Source organism: Capricornis sumatraensis, chromosome 20 (assembly GCF_032405125.1).
Source record: "Capricornis sumatraensis isolate serow.1 chromosome 20, serow.2, whole genome shotgun sequence".
Classification (NCBI taxonomy): Eukaryota; Metazoa; Chordata; class Mammalia; order Artiodactyla; family Bovidae; genus Capricornis; species Capricornis sumatraensis.
Window position 1 is genome coordinate 19008222 of NC_091088.1, and position 20857 is coordinate 19029078.

The 20857-nt window shown below is 57.0% G+C and overlaps 1 protein-coding gene across 1 annotated transcript in view; it reads left to right on the plus strand.

The window, feature by feature from the left end:
* Positions 1-20857, plus strand: part of JPH3 (junctophilin 3) — a 74989-nt gene that overhangs the window by 23986 nt on the left and 30146 nt on the right. Inside the window, exon 2 of the mRNA XM_068992791.1 lies at positions 6152-6929. Within this exon, the coding sequence (XP_068848892.1) occupies positions 6152-6929 (778 nt within the window). The remainder of the gene's footprint in view (positions 1-6151; positions 6930-20857) is intronic.

Below are 20857 nucleotides of genomic sequence, written 5' to 3' on the forward strand. Positions count from 1 at the left end.
GTATAACTGGACCCTCAAACCCGTGGTATTTTTGTGCGCATATATAGGATCGTTTCCCCTCATGTTTGTTGGCTCCCCCGTGTCCTCCCTCTTCTGCGGTTTGCTTCCTCGTCTTGGTGGAGTACATCCTGCAGTAGCTTCCTGAGAAAGGATGCATGGAAGATAGTTGTTGTGGCTTAATTACTTGGTCAATTGGTTGTATATGTAGTTTTAGATTGAAAATCATTTTTGATCCGAATTTGAGTGAGAGAAATTCCCACCGAAGTCTTGGTCTCGGTGTTGCTGCAGAAGGGTCTCATGCCGTGCTCTCAGCCCTTCGCGTGAAGTCTCTTTTTCTTCTCTGGAAGCGCTCGGGGTCTTGCTTTGCTCACCGAGGTTCTGAAGTTTCACTGGGCTTGGGCTGTGCCTCTCTGCTTGGTCGTGCAGGGTGTCTTGAGCCCTTTCAGCCTGGACGCTCACATCCTTCAGTTCTGGGGCACTTTCCCATTTTGCATCTTTGGTAAGTTTCCTTCCTTGCTTTCTGGAGCTCCTAGTATATAGATTTGAAGCCTTCCACATGACTCATGGATGGCTCTAAATTTCTTCTATCTCTCACTACTTTGCCTACCTCTTTTTGTTCTAGTTTCTGAAACATTTCCTTGGCTTTATCATCCAACTCACATCAAAATTTTTATTTTGGCCATTCCACTTTCAATTTCCAGGAACTCTTTTTCTCTGATTTTCTTTTCCTTTTTTTGAAAAATGCATTTGATTCTCATTTTGAAGGTGCAGCATCTCATCTCTATGAGGATTTACCATTTGGTGTCCACACCCTGCATTTCCCATGATTCTCTCCAGTTTTACCCTAGGTGAGGCTCTTTCCTGCCCCCTCACCATCAGGTGCCATGGGTGAGCATCCTTCCAGGGTGGGGCCCTGGCCTGAGCACCCCCACCACCCCCACCCTGTCTGCTGTGGGCTCCATGCCCTTTCCAGGAAGAACAGTCCCTGTCCCACCCAGGGCTTGCTCTTGGAGGACACAGCATCTGGCTGGACTGACCTGTCTTGTCCCCAGACTGGTCCTTGAAACTAACACAACATTGACAGTTGAACACGTTGTGTCTGTGATGAACGCATTGGAAGGACTTCAGTGGATGAGGCTGGGGAGGGGTTTCCACAGTAAGAAGATAAAAGCATGTGAGAGACGCTAGGGCTCTGGGGAGACCTGAATAAGTCAGCAAGAGCAGACTGTGCACAGCACCCAAGAGGCTGGCGGCGGGGGTGAGGCCTGGATCTCCGCTGGCTGAGCGCCGTGGAGCAGAGCCAGCTTTTTAATTTGGACCCGGTGGTGTCCAGAACCAGACGGCACCAGTGTCCATGGTGTGCCCTGAGCGACGGTCACAGTGGCCCTCGAGTGGGTCCCTGAGCACAGTGTTGGCCTTCCCGGAAGGCTCGTCAGGCATGCAGGGGCTGTGGCCAGGAGCTCAGGGATTTTGGACAGCCCCGCAAGCCTGAGACCTGCTGGTGTTCATACCTCACTGGCTCTTCTCTGCAGGCCTGGGTCGCTCCAGTTGGCATCTCACAGGCCGCATTTGGGAGGTTTGTTTCCTTTCCTGAGGTCCACTGAGATCTAGTTCTGAGTTCTGGGTGACGGGGGTCATTCCTCATCTTCATTGCAATGTGCAGAGTCCCTGAGTGGGTCACCTGCGTGCCACCCTACCCCCCTGAGGTTACCTGCCCCCACCACCCCCAGGTGCCCCCTGGATGATTCATCTGCATTTGGGTGTCTCCCTGTGAGGGGCAGACACAGGGCTTGTGAGGCCCTGGGTCGGGGTACAGAGTGCAGACAGGAAGTTGCCCCTGCCCTGGGGTCTGCGCCACCCAGACTGACCCCGCAGCATTGCAAGGGTGCCCCTGCGGGGCCACACGCGGTCTTCTCTCTGCACTGGGCTGGCTTCTGTCCACATGCAAGCTGCTTGGCATATAAAACAAAACGGTGGACTTAGTCTCTTTTAAGAACGAACCAGATTCAATGAAACAGCCAAGGGGAACCAGGGGTTTGATTTCAACCTGTCCTCTACTGGCCCCAAACAAGAAAGGGAGATGGGAGGGGAAGAAAGGACCTGGCCCAGCAGGGGCCAGCCCAGAGCCCCCACTTTGGGAGAAGCTGGCTTCTGGCTGAAGGCCTGTCTTCTTTCTCCTGATCTGGACCAGCCCTGAAGCTGGGCCCAGCTATCCCAGCAGGTCACAGCAGAGCTGATCAGGAGTGTATTTCTGTAATATCAAAATTCATTTTTCTTACTGATATCAGCTGTAAATTCAGAAATCAGAAGTGCAAATACAATAAAACTGCATGCCCTGAGCAAGGAAGGCTCAACCGCCCACGTCACACCGTGTGCAGGAGGCCACCCCCACGGCTCCATGTGTCTAGAGGATGGTTACGGTCGTCAGCCCCATGTCACAGATGAATTGGGAGATCTGAGAGGTGGAGTGAGGACCCCAGGTCTGGGGTAAGTAGAAAGCCCCAGCTCTGAACTCGGGGCTCCTGAGTCCCGGTGCCCAAGCCCCAGGCTCCAGCACCGCTGGGTAGGCTGGCCCAGCAGGGCCCCAGCAACCACAGGCATTTGTTTCAAAGCCCTGACGCCCTCATTCTGCTTAAATCACCTAGAATATGACCAGTACATCTTCTGTCTTGATATGTTTCTCACTGTGCATGCAAAGTTGCTTCAGTCGTGTCTAACTCTGCGACCCCGTGGACGGTAGCCCGCCAGCCTCCTCTGTCCATGGGATTCTCTAGGCCAGAATACTGGAGTGAGTTGCCATGTCCTCCTCCAGGGGATCTTCCCAACCTAAGGATCGAACCAACGTCTCTTACGTCTCCTGCATTGGCAGGAGGGTTTTTTACCCCTAGCACAACCTGGGAAGCCCATTTCTCACTGCTTCTGTTCATTTTTCTGCTACCAGTTATTACCATCTAATTCCAGAACGTCTTGATCACCCCAAAAGGAAACCCTGACCCCGATAGCCGTCATTCTCGTCCTCCCTCCCCCAGCCCCTGGTGACCACCAACCTGCTATCTCCCTGGACTGTCCGTTGAGGCTGTGTATTTTAAAGCGGAGGCTGGCTGTGCGGAGCCTTCTCTTCAGCATTCGCTCCTGTCTGGGCACACCTTCTGCACACATCTCTGACCCTCTCCAGCCTCAGCTCACCTGTCCGGGGACCTCTGGAATCATGGAATTCAGGCATAGTATGCTGAGCAGCTTTTTCACTGATGTGAAAAGAGACTCACCTCTGCAGGGCTGCGTGGCCTGTGGAAGGCCAGGGCAGCAGGACCCGGGAGCTCAGAGTGGGAGGGAGGCTCGAATCCCCACCTGGGACCCTTGCTTTGCCTGCGCCGATGCTCAGAGCAAGCTGCAGCTTGCCTTTGCCTCCGTGTATGCGATGGACTCCGCGTCCACGTCTGGAAGGTGGAACAATGCCCTCCAGCCTGTGGGGACGTCGTTCAGACTCCAAGATCGGCACAGGGAGGCCCACTTCCTGATGCCTCCCTGTTATTACCCTTTTATCTGAGGGAGGGGGTGTGGGCAATCATTTTCTCAGGGATGGAAGTGGCCCACACCTCACAGGATGCCAGGTGTGGCTTCCAGCCTGGTGCCCTCTGGACGAGGGTAGGCAGGACCTCACTGCGTGCAGAGCCCTGGCAAGGGGAGGATGCGAACCCTGGGGTTGAATCCTGTCGCTCTTTGAGCCTCAGTTTCCTCACCTGCCAGGTAAAGTGCTGTTTATCCCTAAGGGTTTCTTCCTTAACCAAATTTTCTTTCATTTTGTAAACTTTCTGTTTTATATTGGAGTATAGTTGATTTACAGTGTTGTGACAGTTTCAAGTGTACAGCTAAGGGATTCAGTTTTACATATCCCTAAGGTTTTAATGATGGTGATGGACAATAGTTGCTGATTACTGAGCATTAACAACCTTTCCGCACTTTACGTGGATTACCGCATTTAATCCACACAGCCACCTTCCCTGTTTTACAGGTGAGGAAACTGAGGCATGGGAACTTAAAGCAGACATTCCCAAGGTCACAAACGCAGAGAGAGTGGAGCTGGGAACTCGATTCCATGTCTGCCCCCCTCTAACTCCTCCCTCTACCCCCATACCCACGACCTCCACGAGGCTGGGTGTGGAGCCCCCGTGTGTCCTCAGCTATACGCTCAGCCTGCCTTGAGGGGGTGCAGGGGTGTTGGTGGGGAGGTGGGCTGAGTCTCTTCATGCAAGGGCATCCTCAGCTTTGTGGGGGCCTGCCAGAGAAACCTGGGGTGACATCTTGGAAGACCCCAGCGGGGGCGGTTGGATTCAGCAAATAAACACGTGGGACATTTAGTTAACCCTGAATTTCAGATCATCAGTCTGATCGTTTCTAGCCTATGTCCCATGTAACACTCTCTAAAAATTACTTGTCCATGTGGAATTCAGATTTAACTCGGGGTCCTGTGTTTTATCTGTCCTCAACCCACAAGTGGAAGTGGCAGGAAGCTGGGAGCCAGAGATCCCTGCAACAGCTGCTGGCTCCCAGCTTGAACTGGCCACAGGAAGGCCACTGTGTGGCGGAAGGGTCTGGCCTTAAAGGGCCAGCTTCCCACAGCCACCCACCCAGGAGGGGAGGAGCCATCCAGGACCGAAAGGCTAGTCCAGCGTCCCTCTCACAACCCAGGGTGCAAGTCCTGGCTCTCTGTCCCAGCAAGGGCAGCTGTGGCCCGAGGGAGGAAAAGCTGTTGGTATTGGGGGGGTGGGAGGACGGAAGACGGTGGAGCGCCCCGCCCTGCTGTGTGAGGAATGTCATTTAATTTGCATAACTACCTAATGCAGGAGAAATGGAGACCCGGCCTGTAAAAGAGTCACACAGCCAATAAGAAGAGCAAGAATATGAGCCCAGTGCTGTGATGTTTTAGCTTGAGTGTGGTAAGATATATAGATAACATAAAACTCGCCACTTGAACCATTTCTAAGTGCACAGTTCAGTGGTGTCAATCACTCTTACAGTGTCACACAGCCATCACCTCTGCCTGCTTTCAGGACTACCATTCCCCCAAACAGTAACTCTGTACCCAATAAGCAATAATTGCCCGTTCCCTGCCCCAGCCCCGGCCCCACCATCTACTTTCAGGCTGTCTGGTTTGACTCCTGGATATCTCCTGCGAGTGTCCCTTGTGACATGTTTATTTCACCGAACATGGTGTCCTCAGGGTTCATCCATGTTGTGGCAAATGGCAGGATGGCCTTCCTCTTGAGGCTGCATGAACAATATTTCATTGTTGGATGGACCACAGTTTCCCTGGCTTTTGTGAGTAATGCTGCTGGGCTCCTGCAGGTACGAGTGTCTACGTCTCCACTTTGGATTCTTTTGGAGACATCAGGTCCGGTCTTCCCAACTCTTCTTGGATGCCTCCAGCAATGGAGAACTCACTACCTCCCAGTCTCGTCAGTACCCAGTCTGTAGCCTGGCTCTGTGTACTTATATCTGTCACTCATGAGCCCCACGAGGCCAGTGTGGAGCCGCTCACCTGGGGTGTGCTTCTTCGTCTCTCCCACACCCTTGTGCCCATGTGCCTGAGGAGCTCTGCTGTTCACTCCTGACTGCATCTGACTCCTCTCTCCCCCTCCCCAAGCCCTAAGGGAGCAGAATTCAGATTCAAGAAACAGGAGGGATGGGTCTTTAAAAATGACCACCGGGGAGTAACAAGGAAACTTATACTACCATATGTAAAATAGATAGCCAACGGGGAAGTTGCTGTAAGGCTCAGGAAATTCAAATGGGGCTCTGTATCAACCTAGAGGAGTAGGATGGGGAGGGAGATGAGAGGGAGTTTCAAAAGAGGGGATATATGTATACCTATGGGTGATTCATGTTGCGTTTTGACAGAAAACAGCAAAATTCTGTAAAGCAATTATCCTTTAATAAAAAATAAATAAATTTTAAAAATAAATTTAAAAAAAGAATGGTATACTTTAGACAGCACACAAAAAAATGACCACCCGTGATAGCAATCGTCAAACCACCTGGGGGCTGACTGCCTCGCTGTAAACCTGGCCGAGTTGCCCCAGAACCGGGCGAACCGTGGAGGCCGCCTCACCCCTCCCGCCCGCGAGCCTCACCCTCTCCTTTGTCTCCGCAGGGACCTACCAGGGCCAGTGGGTCGGCGGCATGCGCCAGGGCTACGGCGTGCGGCAGAGTGTCCCCTACGGCATGGCGGCGGTCATCCGCTCGCCCCTGAGGACCTCCATCAACTCCCTGCGCAGCGAGCACACCAATGGCGCGGCGCTTCACCCCGACGCCTCCCCCGCCGTGGCCGGCAGCCCCGCCGTGTCCCGCGGGGGCTTCGTGCTGGTGGCGCACAGCGACTCCGAGATCCTCAAGAGCAAGAAGAAAGGGCTGTTCCGGCGCTCGCTGCTGAGCGGGCTGAAGCTGCGCAAGTCGGAGTCCAAGAGCAGCCTGGCCAGCCAGCGCAGCAAGCAGAGCTCCTTCCGCAGCGAGGCCGGCATGAGCTCGGTCAGCTCCACGGCCAGCGACATCCACTCCACCATCAGCCTGGGCGAGGGCGAGGCCGAGCTGTCGGCCATCGAGGACGACATCGACGCCACCACCACCGAGACCTACGTGGGCGAGTGGAAGAGCGACAAGCGCTCGGGCTTCGGCGTGAGCCAGCGCTCGGATGGGCTCAAGTACGAGGGCGAGTGGGCGGGCAACCGGCGGCACGGCTACGGCTGCATGACCTTCCCCGACGGCACGAAGGAGGAGGGCAAGTACAAGCAGAACATCCTCGTGAGCGGCAAGCGCAAGAACCTCATCCCGCTGCGCGCCAGCAAGATCCGCGAGAAGGTGGACCGGGCCGTGGAGGCGGCCGAGCGGGCGGCCACCATCGCCAAGCAGAAGGCGGAGATCGCGGCCTCCAGGTAGGAGGGTGAGGGGCGGCGTGATAGGGGGTGGGGCGCGGGGCGGTTCTGGGCCGCCGGACCTGGTCTGGTTGGTTGGGCTGCCTGGTTCGATGCCTAAGCATGTGTTTCTCAAACTATGCCCCGTGGAACCCTGGCGTTCCTCAGAGGTGGTGCAAGGAGATGGTTGGTCTGAGGAGGCTCTGGGTCTTACAAGCTCCTCTCAAATGGAGCAAACCTCCCTTCCCCCCTCTTCCTTGTTTTATATGCTGGTGTTTGATGGAGAACGAAGTTGGCCATTCTCTTAGTAGGATGCATAGCACAGCTGCTGGCTGAGAGGAAGGTGTGTGCCCCCACGGCTGCATTCCCAGGTGGGCATGGAGTCCCCGGTGCTGCAGGGATGTGGGACGCAGGGGGTAGCTGTCCCAGCCACCCCAGCCTGAGGCAGATTCTCCACAGGCCTTGGAGATGGCACCAAGCGAACAGGGCTGGGCTGTGGGCGCTGGCCCAGGAGTCAGTTGCAACTTGGTGCTGTTGGCCATCAGCTGTTCTCAGTGGGACTCAGGGCTCACTGTGTGGGTTCAGCAGCCTCCAGACCCTAAGCAGGGTCCAGAGTTGACTGTAGGTGGGCGCAGTGTTGGCTATTGAGGTGGCTTTGTATTGGTGGAGGGGTGGGAACTTCAGAACTGGTAGAAGGGGTCCCTGGGTCCCCCCAGGAAGCACAGATGAAAGTGTGTGAGCCTGGGTCTGCCCCGCGCTGCTGCTGCAGGAGACACGGACAGCCGGAACTGCCAGCCCCAGGTTGAAGGAAGCCACCCAGTTGAAAACCAGGGGCCCCGGGTGGCCACGCTCCTGGGTTCTCAGGGTACCATTCCTGACTTGAGTGTGTCGAGAGCTTCCGGCCATCTGTGTACTTTTCCAGGTCAGGGTAGGGCCCTGGGGTCAGCCCCGAGGGTCATGGGGCCTAGGACAGGAGTCTGGGGCACTTTAGATGCCTCAGGCTGCCCGGACAGGAGGTGTCCAGGAGGACAGACACTGAGTCTTTCTGGATGATTCTGAATTCCTGGCCAAGGCAGGCTGGGGTTATTCCAGGGAGACACCCAGCTCAGTTACGGCTCAGGCCTTCCCAACCTCATCGCTAATAAAACTTTATTTTAGCCTATTTGGTTCTGATTTTCAGCGACCTTCCATCCATACTGGAAGAACAAAAAAAGGTGGCTGTGGTTTGTTGGCAGGATATCTGCCACTCACATCCAAGATCTTAGAGGGGAACGAAACCCATTCCAAGAAGCCAAGGGGAAAAAGGAATTACTGCCTGAATGTCGGGGTCCAGCCCTGCTCTGTTCACCCCTTCCAGTTCCCCCGGAAGTGTTCAGCGATAAATAGGAGCAGCTTTTATCACTGCTCCTCTGGTATTGTACAATCAAATTTGGTTCCCTGGTTATTTTTTCCTTTATGAATGTATAACCCTTGCTCCACATAGAAAAACTGAATGATGGAACATGAAAGGCAGGGAGCAGCCTAAGGGCAGGTCGCATGCATCACCCAGAGACCCTGCTGGTGTTGGGCATTTTTCTTTCCTTCCAATAGTTCATCTATTTTTTACCATTTGTGGTTGTTTGTCTTGTTGACCTCAGTGGATACGAGGCACTTTACAGGGCAGGGGGTCAGTGTCGTCAGAAATTTAGAGGCTTGTGAGACAAGAAGCACAAAGATTTCCTGGACAGTATGCCCCGGAATCGGCTATTTTATTTTTGCTAGTATTTATTTATTTGGCTGCGCCGAGTCTTGGTTGTAGTAATGGGATCTTCAATCTTTGTTGCGGCTGCAGGATCTTTAGTTGTGGTGTGCGAACTTTTAGTCGTGGCATGTGGGATCTAGTTCCCTGACCAGGGATTGAACCCGGGCCCCCTGCATTGGAAGTGTGGGGTCTTAGCCTCTGGACCACCAGGGAAGTTCTGATTTTATTTGAAAGTCTGTCACTCAGGTGAACCTCTTGGAACTGGGGACATGGGATGCAGGGCAGTTTTCTGACACACTCCCAGAACCTGGGGGGTGCTGGTCTCTAAGAGGGAGTACATGGATGTGGTGGTGTGGGTGGAGCTCAGAGCCAGCTCCCTGAGGACCCCTACCTGGGCCCCCATGCAGCTGCTGCAAAGGCCTGAGGGTGGCTCCGTGAATTGCGTGCTGGCTCGCTGAACATCCAGCCTGGCCCACCACTGCTGAGCAGCCTGGGGAGGGCACTCACCCTCTCTGGGCCGGGTCCTTGTGGACAGATGGCATGGAGCAGCATGCAGTGCCCTCAGCGAGTGTGGGACCTGGCTACCCTCCCAGGTGACCCCTGAACCAGGTTGGCCCCTCGCCTTGCACCCCGGCCTTGCGGGGAGGTGGGTGTGAATGGACACCCTGATGTGGTCTCAGCCTGGTGGCCTCATAGTGCCCTGGGCCACCATCAGAGGTGGGAGGGGACAGTGTCCTCGGTCCCCAGACACAGTGAGGACGAGCCTCCATTCCAGGCTGCGGCAGGAGCTGCACTTGCCTGCGTTTTCTCAATGGGCTTAGATTTAAAAAAAAAAGAGAGAAGCCAGAGGCTGCCGTCCTGGAGAGTGAAGCCAGTGGACGCCCTGGAGCCCCGAGGCCCGCCCTCCACCGGAGCGTGAAAGCAGCCGGGGCAGCCGCGTGGGGCCATGGAGTGGCTGGCCCCGGCGGGCTGCAGTCACTGTCACAGCCAGGAGCCGGCCTGGCGTCAGCGAGCCGCGTCCTCGGGCCTAGGAGGGCGCAGTCACTGAGCCGAGCCAGCCAGAAATGGTTCTGTGTGTGTGTGTGTATGTGTGTTCTCTCTCCCAGTGTGAGGACCTCCTGGAGGGCGGCTGCTGTGAGGACGCCATGGGCCTTCCTGGGAAGGGGGATGGCACGGAGCTTGGGGTCCCAGACAGGGTCCTGTTCCCTCTGTTTCAGGGTGAACTGCACCCACCCTGGCTTTTAGGGCCAGGGCCAGGCCACATGGCTGAGATGGGAAGCTGGGGTTCCTCCTGAGCGCCGGGTCTGCAGGTTGGTCCCCATCATCGCTGCCTGTCGTGCAGGCTGGCATCACCAGGGATACACAGGCAGCCTGCCCAGAGATGCCAAGCTCCTCGACAGGGGTGCCACCTGGGCTCTAGAGCCTTGCCTCAGCCCCCTCAGGATGTGTGTAAAATGCAGATGCCTCAGCAGATCCTGGTGGGGCTTGAAAACCTGTATTCCTGGGGAGCCCCTGGGATGCTGGTGCTGACTGGGCCCCCAGGGCGGGGAGCAGATATGCCTGCGGCCGAGGTGGGAGGTGGAGGAGCTTCCTGCCCAATCAGGTAACGTGGAGCCCGGGCTGAGGGAAAGGTGTGCCAGGCTGGTCGGTCTGCAGAGATAGGCGGGCTCAGAGGCCCCGCTGGCCCACCCTGGGGTGCACAAAAGCTGGTTCTGAATGAATGAATGAAGCTAGTTCTGAATGAATGAATGAATGAAGATGCTCAGCCCTGCCCCTTCTCATCGTCAGGGGCCTGGCCGCCTCCTTCGGTTCTGAGACCTGGAGGCAAGGCCGTGGCCACCGTGGAGCTGGGCCAGGTTCCCCAGGAGCCACAGCCACATCGTTCATCCCGGGAGGATCACGGGTCCCTTCTTGCTCCTGGGTGCCCGCAGACTCTCCAGGGCGAGAGGCGGACCCACCGCGAACCAGCAGGGCAGCGTCCTCGGCAAAGCCCGCAGGATAGAACTGCAAGTTCCCGCAGGTTTGGTCTGTCTCTGGCCGGACCTCCTGTAGACGTGGTCAATCCTGATCCAGGGGCGCTGTGGGGCCTGGCGGGTCAGCTGGCTCCACGCGGGGAGGAGAGGCAAATTTCCCCCAAGGTCCTGGATCGTAGGGGTTACACCAGAGCCTGAGTCTGGTGAATGTGACAGCTCGCTGTCCTCACCCGAGACCCTGCGGGGACCAGAGAGGGAGGGGCTGGGTCTGGAACAGTCGCTCCTGTCCCCGCTGCCTCTTCTTGGCCAGGCTGCCCTCTGGCGCTAAACCCGCAGCCTGGAGCGTGGAGCCAGCTCTGCTTCCTGGGAGTGACTGCTCCCCGCGGGGGGGGGGGGGGGGTGGCGGGGGGTGAGAGGGGAGGAGGTGTGGGCGGGGCGGCCTCGCGGTTCCGGGCTGCGGGGTCCCCGCGGGGCAGGGGTGTGGGGGCAGGAGGTGCGCCAAGGCTGCCAGTGGTCGTGGTGGTCGACAGGGCTGTGACCACAGGCCTGCGTGCTGCCCATCAGCTGATACCTGTCTCCTGATGCTTTGCTGAGTGAGCAGAGTCGTGGGCAGGTGGAGCTAGGAGGGACCTTGACCTGACGTTTAGGTGGAAGATGACAAGTTCCTGGCAGGGGGCAGCCATTTCTCCTTCCTGCACCCATGGGGGCGCTGCACACCACATCCTCGTGCCAGGCTGGCCGGCCCTTCTGAAGGACGGGAGTGGTCCCCGCCAGTGAGGTGGGAAAGCGGGCTCTGAGGGCAGCCTGGCTGAGTCAGGCCCCCGTGCTGGCAGGGTGGAGCCAGTCTCAGAGCCAGGCAGTGGCCTAGGCAGGACTAGAACTCACATCTCCGTGCTGCCTGCTGCCCTGTGCCTGCTCTCAGTCGCTTCAGACCTGGGCCCAGATTGGGGGCTCTGTGAATAGAGGGGTGCTGGCTGCCTTCCATGAAGTGCTCTTGAAATCCAGCCCTGCCCCTGGACAGGAGGGTGTCATGCATGAAACCTCGGTGAGGTCTGCTCAGGGACAGGCGTCTACGTCCCCAGTCGCCTTTTTATGTCGATCCTGGGCTGGCATCTGTCTGGGCCTCGGGGAGACCTGTTTGCTTTAAGCCTTCTGCTGTGGCTTCTCTCTCTCTCCTTTTTTTGTTGCTGTGCGGGCTTCTCTCTAGCTGCAGTGTGCAGGCTTCTCATTGCGGTGGCTTCTCTTGTTGCAGAGCACAGGTTCTAGGGCGTACGGGCTTCAGTAGAGGCTCCCGGGCTCTAGGTCGCAGGCTCAGTAGTTGTGGCTCACAGGCTCCACGACATGTGTGATCTTCCTGGACCAGGGATGGAACCCATGTCTCCTGCTTCCGCAGGTGAATTCTTTACCCCTGAGCCACCAGGGAAGCCGTGCTGTGGCTTCTCTGCCCGTCAGTTACGTGTCTTCAGCAGGTCGTCCCCAGAGCTCAGGGAGCAGGGGACAGTGCATGAGCCCCATGTGGGTCAAGACAGGGAGGGCGCATTATCTGCAGGGGAGACTGCCTGGGGCTGCCTCACTGGGGCATCTTTCCCTCTTAAAGAAAACAAAATATTTAAGGACCTGAAATCAGGGTGGGGGTTGTGGTTTATTATGGGATTAAAATATGTTCATATCATTTCTTGTTAAAATGTAATACATCCCTGTAAAAATACTAAAGCAATAAGGGAGATGGCTTCCCAGGTGGCGCTAGTGGTAAAGAATCTGCCTGCCAGTTCAATCCCAGGGTCGGGAAGATCCCCTGGAGAAGGAAATGGCAACCCACTCCAGTGTTCTTCCTGGGAGAATCTCATGGACAGAGGAACCTGGCGGGCTACAGTCCCGGGGGTTGTGAAGAGCTGGACACACTGAGTAATGGAGCTCTCACACAATAAGGCAGACAGCATCGAGTAGGCATGTCCCACCGTGGGCTGTCCATCTCCTTAGAGGAAATCACAGTTTTTCCAACGTGTGTGCAGATAACCATATCACACCTACAGGATTCTGGGTCACGGTGAAGGAGTCGTACTGTCGACTGGTTCTGCGGCTTGGTTCCCTTTTCCCCTCACTTATGTCAAAGACCTCTTTCCGTGTCGGGTTTTTGCCCTGGTGCCTGTGTCATATTCTATGTTATGGGTGCACCACCACTGTCCAGCCGTTAGGTGTGTGCTAGGTGGCTTCAGTCGTGTCTGACTCTTTGCAACCCCAGGGACTGTAGCCCACCAGGCTCCTCTGTCCATGGGAATCTCCAGGCAAGAATACTGGAGTGGGTTGCCACGCCCTCCCTCAGGGGATCTTCCCGACCCCTCGTCTCTTATGCCTCCTGCATCGGCAGGCAGCCCTTTACCGTTAGCGCCGCCTGGGAGGCCTGGCCCAAGTCTGCATCCCATCCTGCAGTCTTACGAGGCAGCTAAGACTGTGCTTGTCTGCCTGGCTCCGCTGCTGGCACAGGTCTTTCCCACCACGACCCCTAGAGCAAGTGTGCGTGGCTGAGCGACGTGTGCAAGGTGCTGCCTCATCCTGGTGCCAGGCTCCATCACCTTACCTTGGCTGGGAGGGAGGGCTGCAGGAGGAGGCGGTGGGGCGGCCTTGAGTGACTGCTGTGTCGTTGAGGGGTTTCTCCCTGCAGTCAGCCAGTGACAGCCCCCTGTCCCCACCAAGAAGCCTGCATCCTGATAATCCCTGGAACCTGTGGATGTGTGGCCTTCCTAGGGAGAAGGGACTTGGCGGATGAGATTACATTCGGCGCTGCTCAGGATGGCCTGGGTGGGGGCCCAGTGTCATCACAAGCGTCCTTGTTGGAGGGAGGCAAGAGGGCAGAGTAAGTGATGTTGCAAGTGGAGGTCAGGATGACGTGGCCACAAGCCAGGGGATGCTGGTGCCTCCAGACGCTGGAAGGGAGGAGATGGATCTCCCTGGAGCCTCCATCGGGAACCGGCCCCAGTTCAGCCGATAAGACAGATTCATTCTGGACTTCTGACCTCCGGAACCGTAGGATAATGAATGTGTGCTGTTCTGGGCTGCTGCAGCTCCATAGAAAGCCCATGCGCCCCCAGTTCTGGCACCGGGTGGGCTGTGTCACCTGGTGTCCCCCTTCTAGAGGGGGCAGGCCCAGCCCCTTCCCACCCCCGGCAGGAGACCTGCTCTGCAGCCGTGCTTCCAGGCCCTGCAGAGATGGACTCTCAGTGAGGAGTACGTGCGGCTTCCTGCCTCCGGGGGAGGGCCGGCCACACGCCAGGAGAGGCCTTCTGGTGGGCGACAGCCATCTGTTCCGGCTCTGGCCTCCCAACGTTAAAAAAAAAGAAGGAGCAGAAGAGGCCGGGGAATGGGGTGCCAGGTCCTGGAAATACCTGGGTCAGGGGCCGGCCTGAGGGCCCCTGGGGGTGCGAGGCCGCGGAGCCCCCAGACCTGGCTTCACCCCAAAGACCCAGGAGCACTTGGCCTTGGGCCTGCGTGTCGCGTCTGTGAGCCGCTTCCTGGGGCTGGAGGGTGTCGGCTTGGGGTGCCAGGCTGTGCCCACACCTCTGTCACCTCCGGTCCTCGCGTGTGGGGTCGGGGATTCAGGCTGTCAGATGGGATTAGGATCGCTGCCCGCTTTGCTCTGGGCCACTTGTCAGACAGACGCGCGGAGCTCTGACTCACCCACGGGCAGCTTTCCCACCTGGCATCAGAAGGCGCCTGGGGTGACCTGGGCCCTGTGTTGGCCGTGTCCAGGAGATCCCTGGCCCAGGGTTCTGGGCTGGGGGGCTGTTGAACTCGCCCCTTCACAGAGAAGCTGTGGGCTTTTCCACAGCCCTGGAGGATGGGCCTCCCACGTGGCCTTGGTGACCTGTCCCCAGACTTGGTGGCGCAGGGATTTTTCATCCTAATCTAAACCCAAGCCCTTCTGTTACCACCCGCGCCTGTTTCTTTCCTGTTGTTGAGGGAAATAGTAAAATGATCTGCTGTTAGCAGGTCTGTGGCCTCAGGCAAGGGACATAAACTCCCTGCGTCTCCAATTTCTACCCTGTGAAATGGGTTGAAGAGGTGATGTGCCCAGTAGGGTCGTTGTGGAGAGTGACATGTCACCGGGAAAGATAGAACACCAGCTGTCTTCCTCATGACATGTTAGAGCAGGCAAGAGGGGTGAGAGGGTGTAGGGGAGACTCCCCTGCCCTTGACCCCTTTACCCCTGGGCAGCCACGGAGCCTCAGTCTCCTCACCCGAGTGCCTGCCTCCCTAGATGTGGAAACGACCATATCCACACTCGTCGAGTTTAATTTGAGTTTAAACTGAGGAGTTTCATCAAATCGAAGTTTGCTTCAATGCAGCCTGGAACAGGCAGGCACGTGTGTAGGTTACATGTTTGTTCGTCACCCCCACGCCCTTGGCCCTGTGGCTGTGGTTCGCCCCCTGGAGCCTCGGCCACAGGCTTTGCCTGGTCCGTGAGACCGGCCTGGAGTGATGGAGGGCCCCATCCCAGGCTGAGGCCCTGGGAGGCTTGCAGTTTCTGCTCACCCTCCTTATACTTCTGCCATCGCCGTGACAACATGCCCTGGGCGCCCCCATCCCTGGGGGTGGGGGAGAGGGACACTTGGGGACACCTGGATGCATAAGCAAGAATAATGATTATTTTAAATCACCTTCTTTTCCACATCTAGGGAGGCAGGCACTTGGGTGAGGAGACTGAGGCTCTGTGGCTGCCCAGGGGTAAAGGGGTCAAGGGCAGGGGAGTCTCCCCTACACCTCCTCACCCCTCTTGCCTGCTCTAACACGTCACGGGGAAGACAGCTGGTGTCCTGTCTTTCCCGGTGACATGTTGAAAAGCGTTGTTTGGCTTCGCTGACTGCTGCGGCCCTTGTGGGTGGTCTTGGATAAAAGGCTCACACTAGACCATTAGTCCTCTGGGGGAGCAGTCCTGACCCTTTGTGTGAGTGTCCTGGGGCTGCCATATCAAAGTGCCACAAATGGGGCGGGCTTAAACAATGGGAATGTTCTCCCACAGTTCTGGAGCCAGAAGTCCAACGTCAGGCTGTGGGCAGCATCACCATCCCTCTGGATTCTCTAGAGGGGTGGTGGGGGCGGTCCTTCCTGTCTCTTCCAGCTCCTGGGTGTCCAGGCATCCTTGTGGGGTGGCCACATCCCTCCAACTTCTGCCGGTGTCTGTCCTTCCTTCTTATAAGGACATGTCATTGGATTTAGGGCCACCACCATCCAGTGTCACCTTATTACATCTGCAAAGACCCTGTTCGAAAGAAGGCCCCACTCTGAGGTTCCCAATGGATGTGGACTTGGGGTCTGCACTCTGCACGGCTGCCCCACGGCCACGGCTCCTGCGGACGTGAATGCCTTCTCCCACTGCCTCACTTCGAGTCCTGTGATCACAGCTCCTGCCTCGGAGTCAGGCTGGCCTCCGGAGGGCTTGGAACAAAACTTACTACTCTCCTGGGGAGCTCCCTGCTTCCCTACAAAGTGTCTTTGGGTCTCAGGGTCTTACATGCTCTGGGTCTTCGTGTCCCAAGCTCTGAGGGGCCACTTTAGCTTTCCCGTGCTTTTTCTAACCTTGAATGTCTTCCATGAGAAGCTGCCTTATCCTCATCTAAGGGGTATGTGTTTGAGGGGTGCAGCTTGCAGATGGCTTGGGGAGATAGAAGGGGTTTCCTCGGTCACTGCTTGCTGACCACCCTGTTCTCACAATGCCCAGCCTTGCTCCAATATGAGCTTCAGGCTTTGTCTGCCAACAGCACCCCCACCTACCCCCGCTGCCACCCCAGACTCCTCTGCCCCGGGCTCCCCTCTGCCTCTCGAAAGACCCACTTATGGGTTCTGCCAGGGTGGAGGGGTCATTTTCTCCCAGCCTGTCTGGTATCCGAAGGAATCATAAACCATGTGAGCACTGAAGTTACAGATTTGGAAATCCCCTGGTGGTCCAGTGGTTAAGACCTCATGCTTCCACTGCAAGGAGACCCAGGTTTGATCCCTGCTTGGGGAACTAAGATCCCACATGCTGCATGACACAGGCCAAAAAAAGTTATGGATTCAGCCTTAACAGCGACAAGGCAGGAAGGAGAAACAGAAGCTGGGAAGAACAGAACATCCGGTGTGTAAGCACCTGAACTTACTGGTGTCTGCTGTTTAAAGACCTGTATGTTCTGCGCAGTAGAGCTGCTCAGTGTATATACTTTGGGGGATCTTAAAGAGTCATTGTGACCACTTGAAGTTTTCTCTAAACCTAAAGTCTATGTAGAATGTGACTTGGCTCCATTAATCAGGACTCTTGTAAGCAGTAGCATCATCATTCAAAGCAGCTCAAGCAGAGAGGCATTGTGTTGGCTCCCAGTCGCTGGGTTGGCGTCGGGCACAGCTGGATCCAGGGATTCAGATAATGTCAGAGCTCTGTCATTACCTCCCTTTCTTGGTTCTGCTTTCCTCTGCGTGTTAATTCCACTCTCCAGGTTCTCAGCATGCGGTGGGAAAGGCCACCGGGTCTGCGTTCACATCCTCCTTAGAGCTCTCGGTCCTGGCGGGAAGGCGAGATGGTTTTCTCCCGGGGCCCGTATAGTGATGGTCTGGAAAGGCTCAGCTTGGCTCTGCAGGAGTCACCCGCCTGCTAACTGCCCTTGATGATGGAATTTGCTGATTGGCCAGGCTGGGTCATGTGCCCACTTGAGATGTGAGGGGTGTGGTCAGAGGACAGACATCCTGACACCCCATCAGGAGTGCAGTGGAGGAGGGAAAGTCCCTGATGGGGGGCGCTGGGCAAGCAAACCTCTGTCCAGCTCCAGAAGGGAACACTCTCAGGTCATGTTCTCCCGTCCGTGTGGAAGGTTAGTGGTGCCTCATGAAGACACTTTCACATACCAGCAAGTCACTCTTTAAAGTGCAAGACACAGTGATCTCTGGAGTGTTCAGAGTGGTGCAGCTGTCCTTGCTGCTTTCAGAACATTTCCACCACCCCAAAAGAAACCTGTACCCCTCAGCAGCCTCCTCCAGCACCTGGCAGCCACAGATCTAAATTCTTTCTGTTTGCCTGCTCAGAACACTCCGTGTAAGTGGAGTCGCGCAATACGTGCTGTGGCTTGTCTGGCTTCTCCATTCGGCACAGTGTGGTCTTGCTGTCAGTGTTCAGCCCCACTGCAGCCTGCGTCTGAGCTTCATCCCTCTCCACCCGAGTGACAGCCTGCTGTGCGCGTGGGTCTCGCGTTGTCGATCCCCTCCCCAGCTGAGGAGCAGTTGGGTGGTCTCTGCTCCTGTCTGGTCCGGATAGTGCCGCTGTGAACGTTCGTGTAGGAATCTTCGGGTGCTGTCCAGTTCTCTTGGGCGGGCACCTGGGAGAGGAATTGCTGGGCCGAGTGGCGATTCCAGACTTAACGGTCAGAGGCGCTGCCTGCTGTCTCCCACGGCCTGCTCCTCTGACTTCCCCGTCAGCACTGGATCCCACGTCTCGGCATCCTCCCTGACTTGTTCCCGTGCGTCTCTGACTCTAGCCGCCCCTGTGGGTGTGGAGTGGATTGCCTTGCATGGTTGTTTTTTTTAATATTTATTTACTTTATTTGACTCTGCCAGACCTTAGTTGTGCCATGCAGGATCTTCAGGTGCAGCACGTGGGATCTAGTTCCCTGACCAGGGATCAAACCCCGGCCCCTTGCAATTGGGAGCGTGGAGTCTTAGCACCGGACCACCAGGGAAGTCCCTCCTTGTGGTTTCAATGGACATTTTGAGCATCTTTCCTTGTGCTTCTTGGCCATCTGGGCATCTTCTTGGGAGATCTGTTGGCAGCTTGGGTTTTAGTGAATGTTCGTGTCTCTCCCCTGTGGGCTGTGTGTGTTGGTTGGAGGCACCCGCCCCGGGAGGCAGAGCTGCCCCGTGCTCTAGGGTGCGCCTCCCCGGGGCTCTGGGCTGGGTTTAGTGGGCACCAAGGGAGGGACCCCTTCCCCAGCAGGGCTGTGCCGCCTGACTCAGAGCCCTCAGCCACAGTGCTGTCCTGGGGGAGCAGTAGGGCCCTGCTGGGGACAGAACTGACTCGCCTCTAGCTGTCGCCAGGGAGACCCGGTCCCTCCAGCCCCAAGGCCCTGGTGAGCTCATCTTCCGGAGAGGTTACTGCAGAGCCCTCCCCGGCTGGGGTCCCCTGGGGAAGAGACTGAGGCTGCCCAGGACCCTGGCCCCTCCCCGAACCTCAGCTGCCACCGGGCTTCCAGGACCTTGCCGTGTCAGGAGTGCTGGCGGCTGCCGGTCGCTCTCCCATCCCACCTTGGCTTCTCTGGCTTCTCTCCCTTGAGCTCCTAGCCCTGCCGTGGGCTTCTGGGCTTGGGGAGGGGCGGTGTAGGCAGTAGAGTTCCAGCTGTGCGTCTCAGGTCTCAGTGCTGCCGCCCACCGGTGGGGGGCTGGTGAGAGACCGCATACATCTCTGCAGTGGACAGACAGGTGCATCTGCAGCCGTAGGGTCAGTCTGCTGTTCTCTGTGCCAGTGCTTCCAGGCCTCAGGATAAATTCCAGATCCCCAGCTGGACGGCTGCCCTTGTGTTCTGGCCCTCTGTCCCACACACCCGCCCCACCACCCTCTTCTTTGCACACGTTGTTCCCTGTGCTCTGAATGCCTCAGCTCCACCAGCCAACTCCTGTGCACCCCTCAAGACCCAGTTCAGATATACCTTTCCAAACTCATCCCTGATTGAGGCAGGGATCAGCTGCTCCCTTTCTGTGATCGCAAAGCACTTTCTCTTCCCCTCTGTGTTGGCGTCTGTCTGGCGGTGCAGGAGTTTTTGTCTATTTGTTGGGTTGTGAGTTCCCTGAAGTTAGGACTATTTTGTTCTCAGCACCGAGTAGGTACAGGAGTGAGCAAGGGAAGGAGGGGGCCTCTCTAATAAAGAGAAGCATGTCTGAGTAGTAAGGGTTGGGGGCTGTAGGGTCAGGCCAGCTGTGGTGGGCTGACCTCACGTGAGCCTTCACTGAGCCTTGGTTTCCCTCTCAGTATGTCAGGCGTGATAGACCCACTTCTTGGGGGCAGTTGGGGTGGACCAGGAGGACACTTGTAGAATGCTCAGCATGTCCCTGCCTCCAGAAAGTCCTCAGGAATTATATTTCCACCTTGGGATCTTCAGGGTGGTGGGAACTCACGAGAGGCTACCTAAACACTAACTCAGGAATCAGAAGGATTCTCCTGCCAGACTCAGGTCCTCTCACTGCCCACGACACTGTTCTTCAGGTTCCGGTCACCAGTCCACCATCTTCTTGTGGGAGGGTGACCACACACATGCACTGGTCACCTGGCCCCTCCCAACAAGGACTCAAAATAAATCCCTGCCCTGGTTTGGCTCCAGGAAAACATTGTCACTGCAGACAAGCTGCTGTTTGTTGCCAAGCACCCGAAGGGCGTGGCTATGCGGGCTCCCGTGGTCCACCGTGGACAAGGGCTGTGTGCCACCATTTCCCTCGGGGGTCAAGGGGTAGCACTTGGGCTAGAAAGAGCTGTGGCTCATGTCTCCAGCCCTGGTCTTCCTGCTTCAAAGCCTTGCTGGTGTGTATTCGGCAAGAGGTGGGGACCTCCATCCACAACAGCCCCGCCCGCCAACCCCCGTGAGCACCGGATCCTGCACACGAGGTGCAGAGCTGGCCCCAGGCCAGTGGCCACCTTGGCAACACTGCCTCTCCTTGCTGAGCTGGTTTCTCTGTCTGTAGGACAGGATCATTTTCTGTTTTGGTTTTGATTTTCATTTCCTCTTTTGCCCTCAACAATTATGACTATTCCCAGGAGTGGCAGTCAGAATACTTACTGCCCATCAGCACAGCATCAGCCGGCGTGCCTACCAGTACGTGGAGAAGCGAGCACCTGTCTCCATCCGTGCCCCTGCCCGGCCCGCCTCCTGGGGAGTCGGGGTTGAATGAGGCGGGAGGCAAGTGCACACAGCACAGGGCCCGAGCGCACCTGGAGTCTCGGCTGCTCCACTGGCGTCACGGCCCCGCACGGTTGCCTTTCGCCACTGCCCGGCCACCCTCTGCAAGCTGACCTGAGTGGGGCTGCCAAAGGCGAGGCCGTGACAGTGGGGCTTGGATGAGTAGGTCTCTCCAGGGTTGCCAGCAGCCCCCAGAGCTAACTCGTCAGTGCCCCGACCGTGAACTGGCCTCCCCGAGCGGGTCAGACGAGCGGGATGCCACTGGTCGCACTGGGGCCTCTGTGTCCCATCTTCACTGGCCCTCGGGGCAGCGCAGGAGCCTGTGTGCCT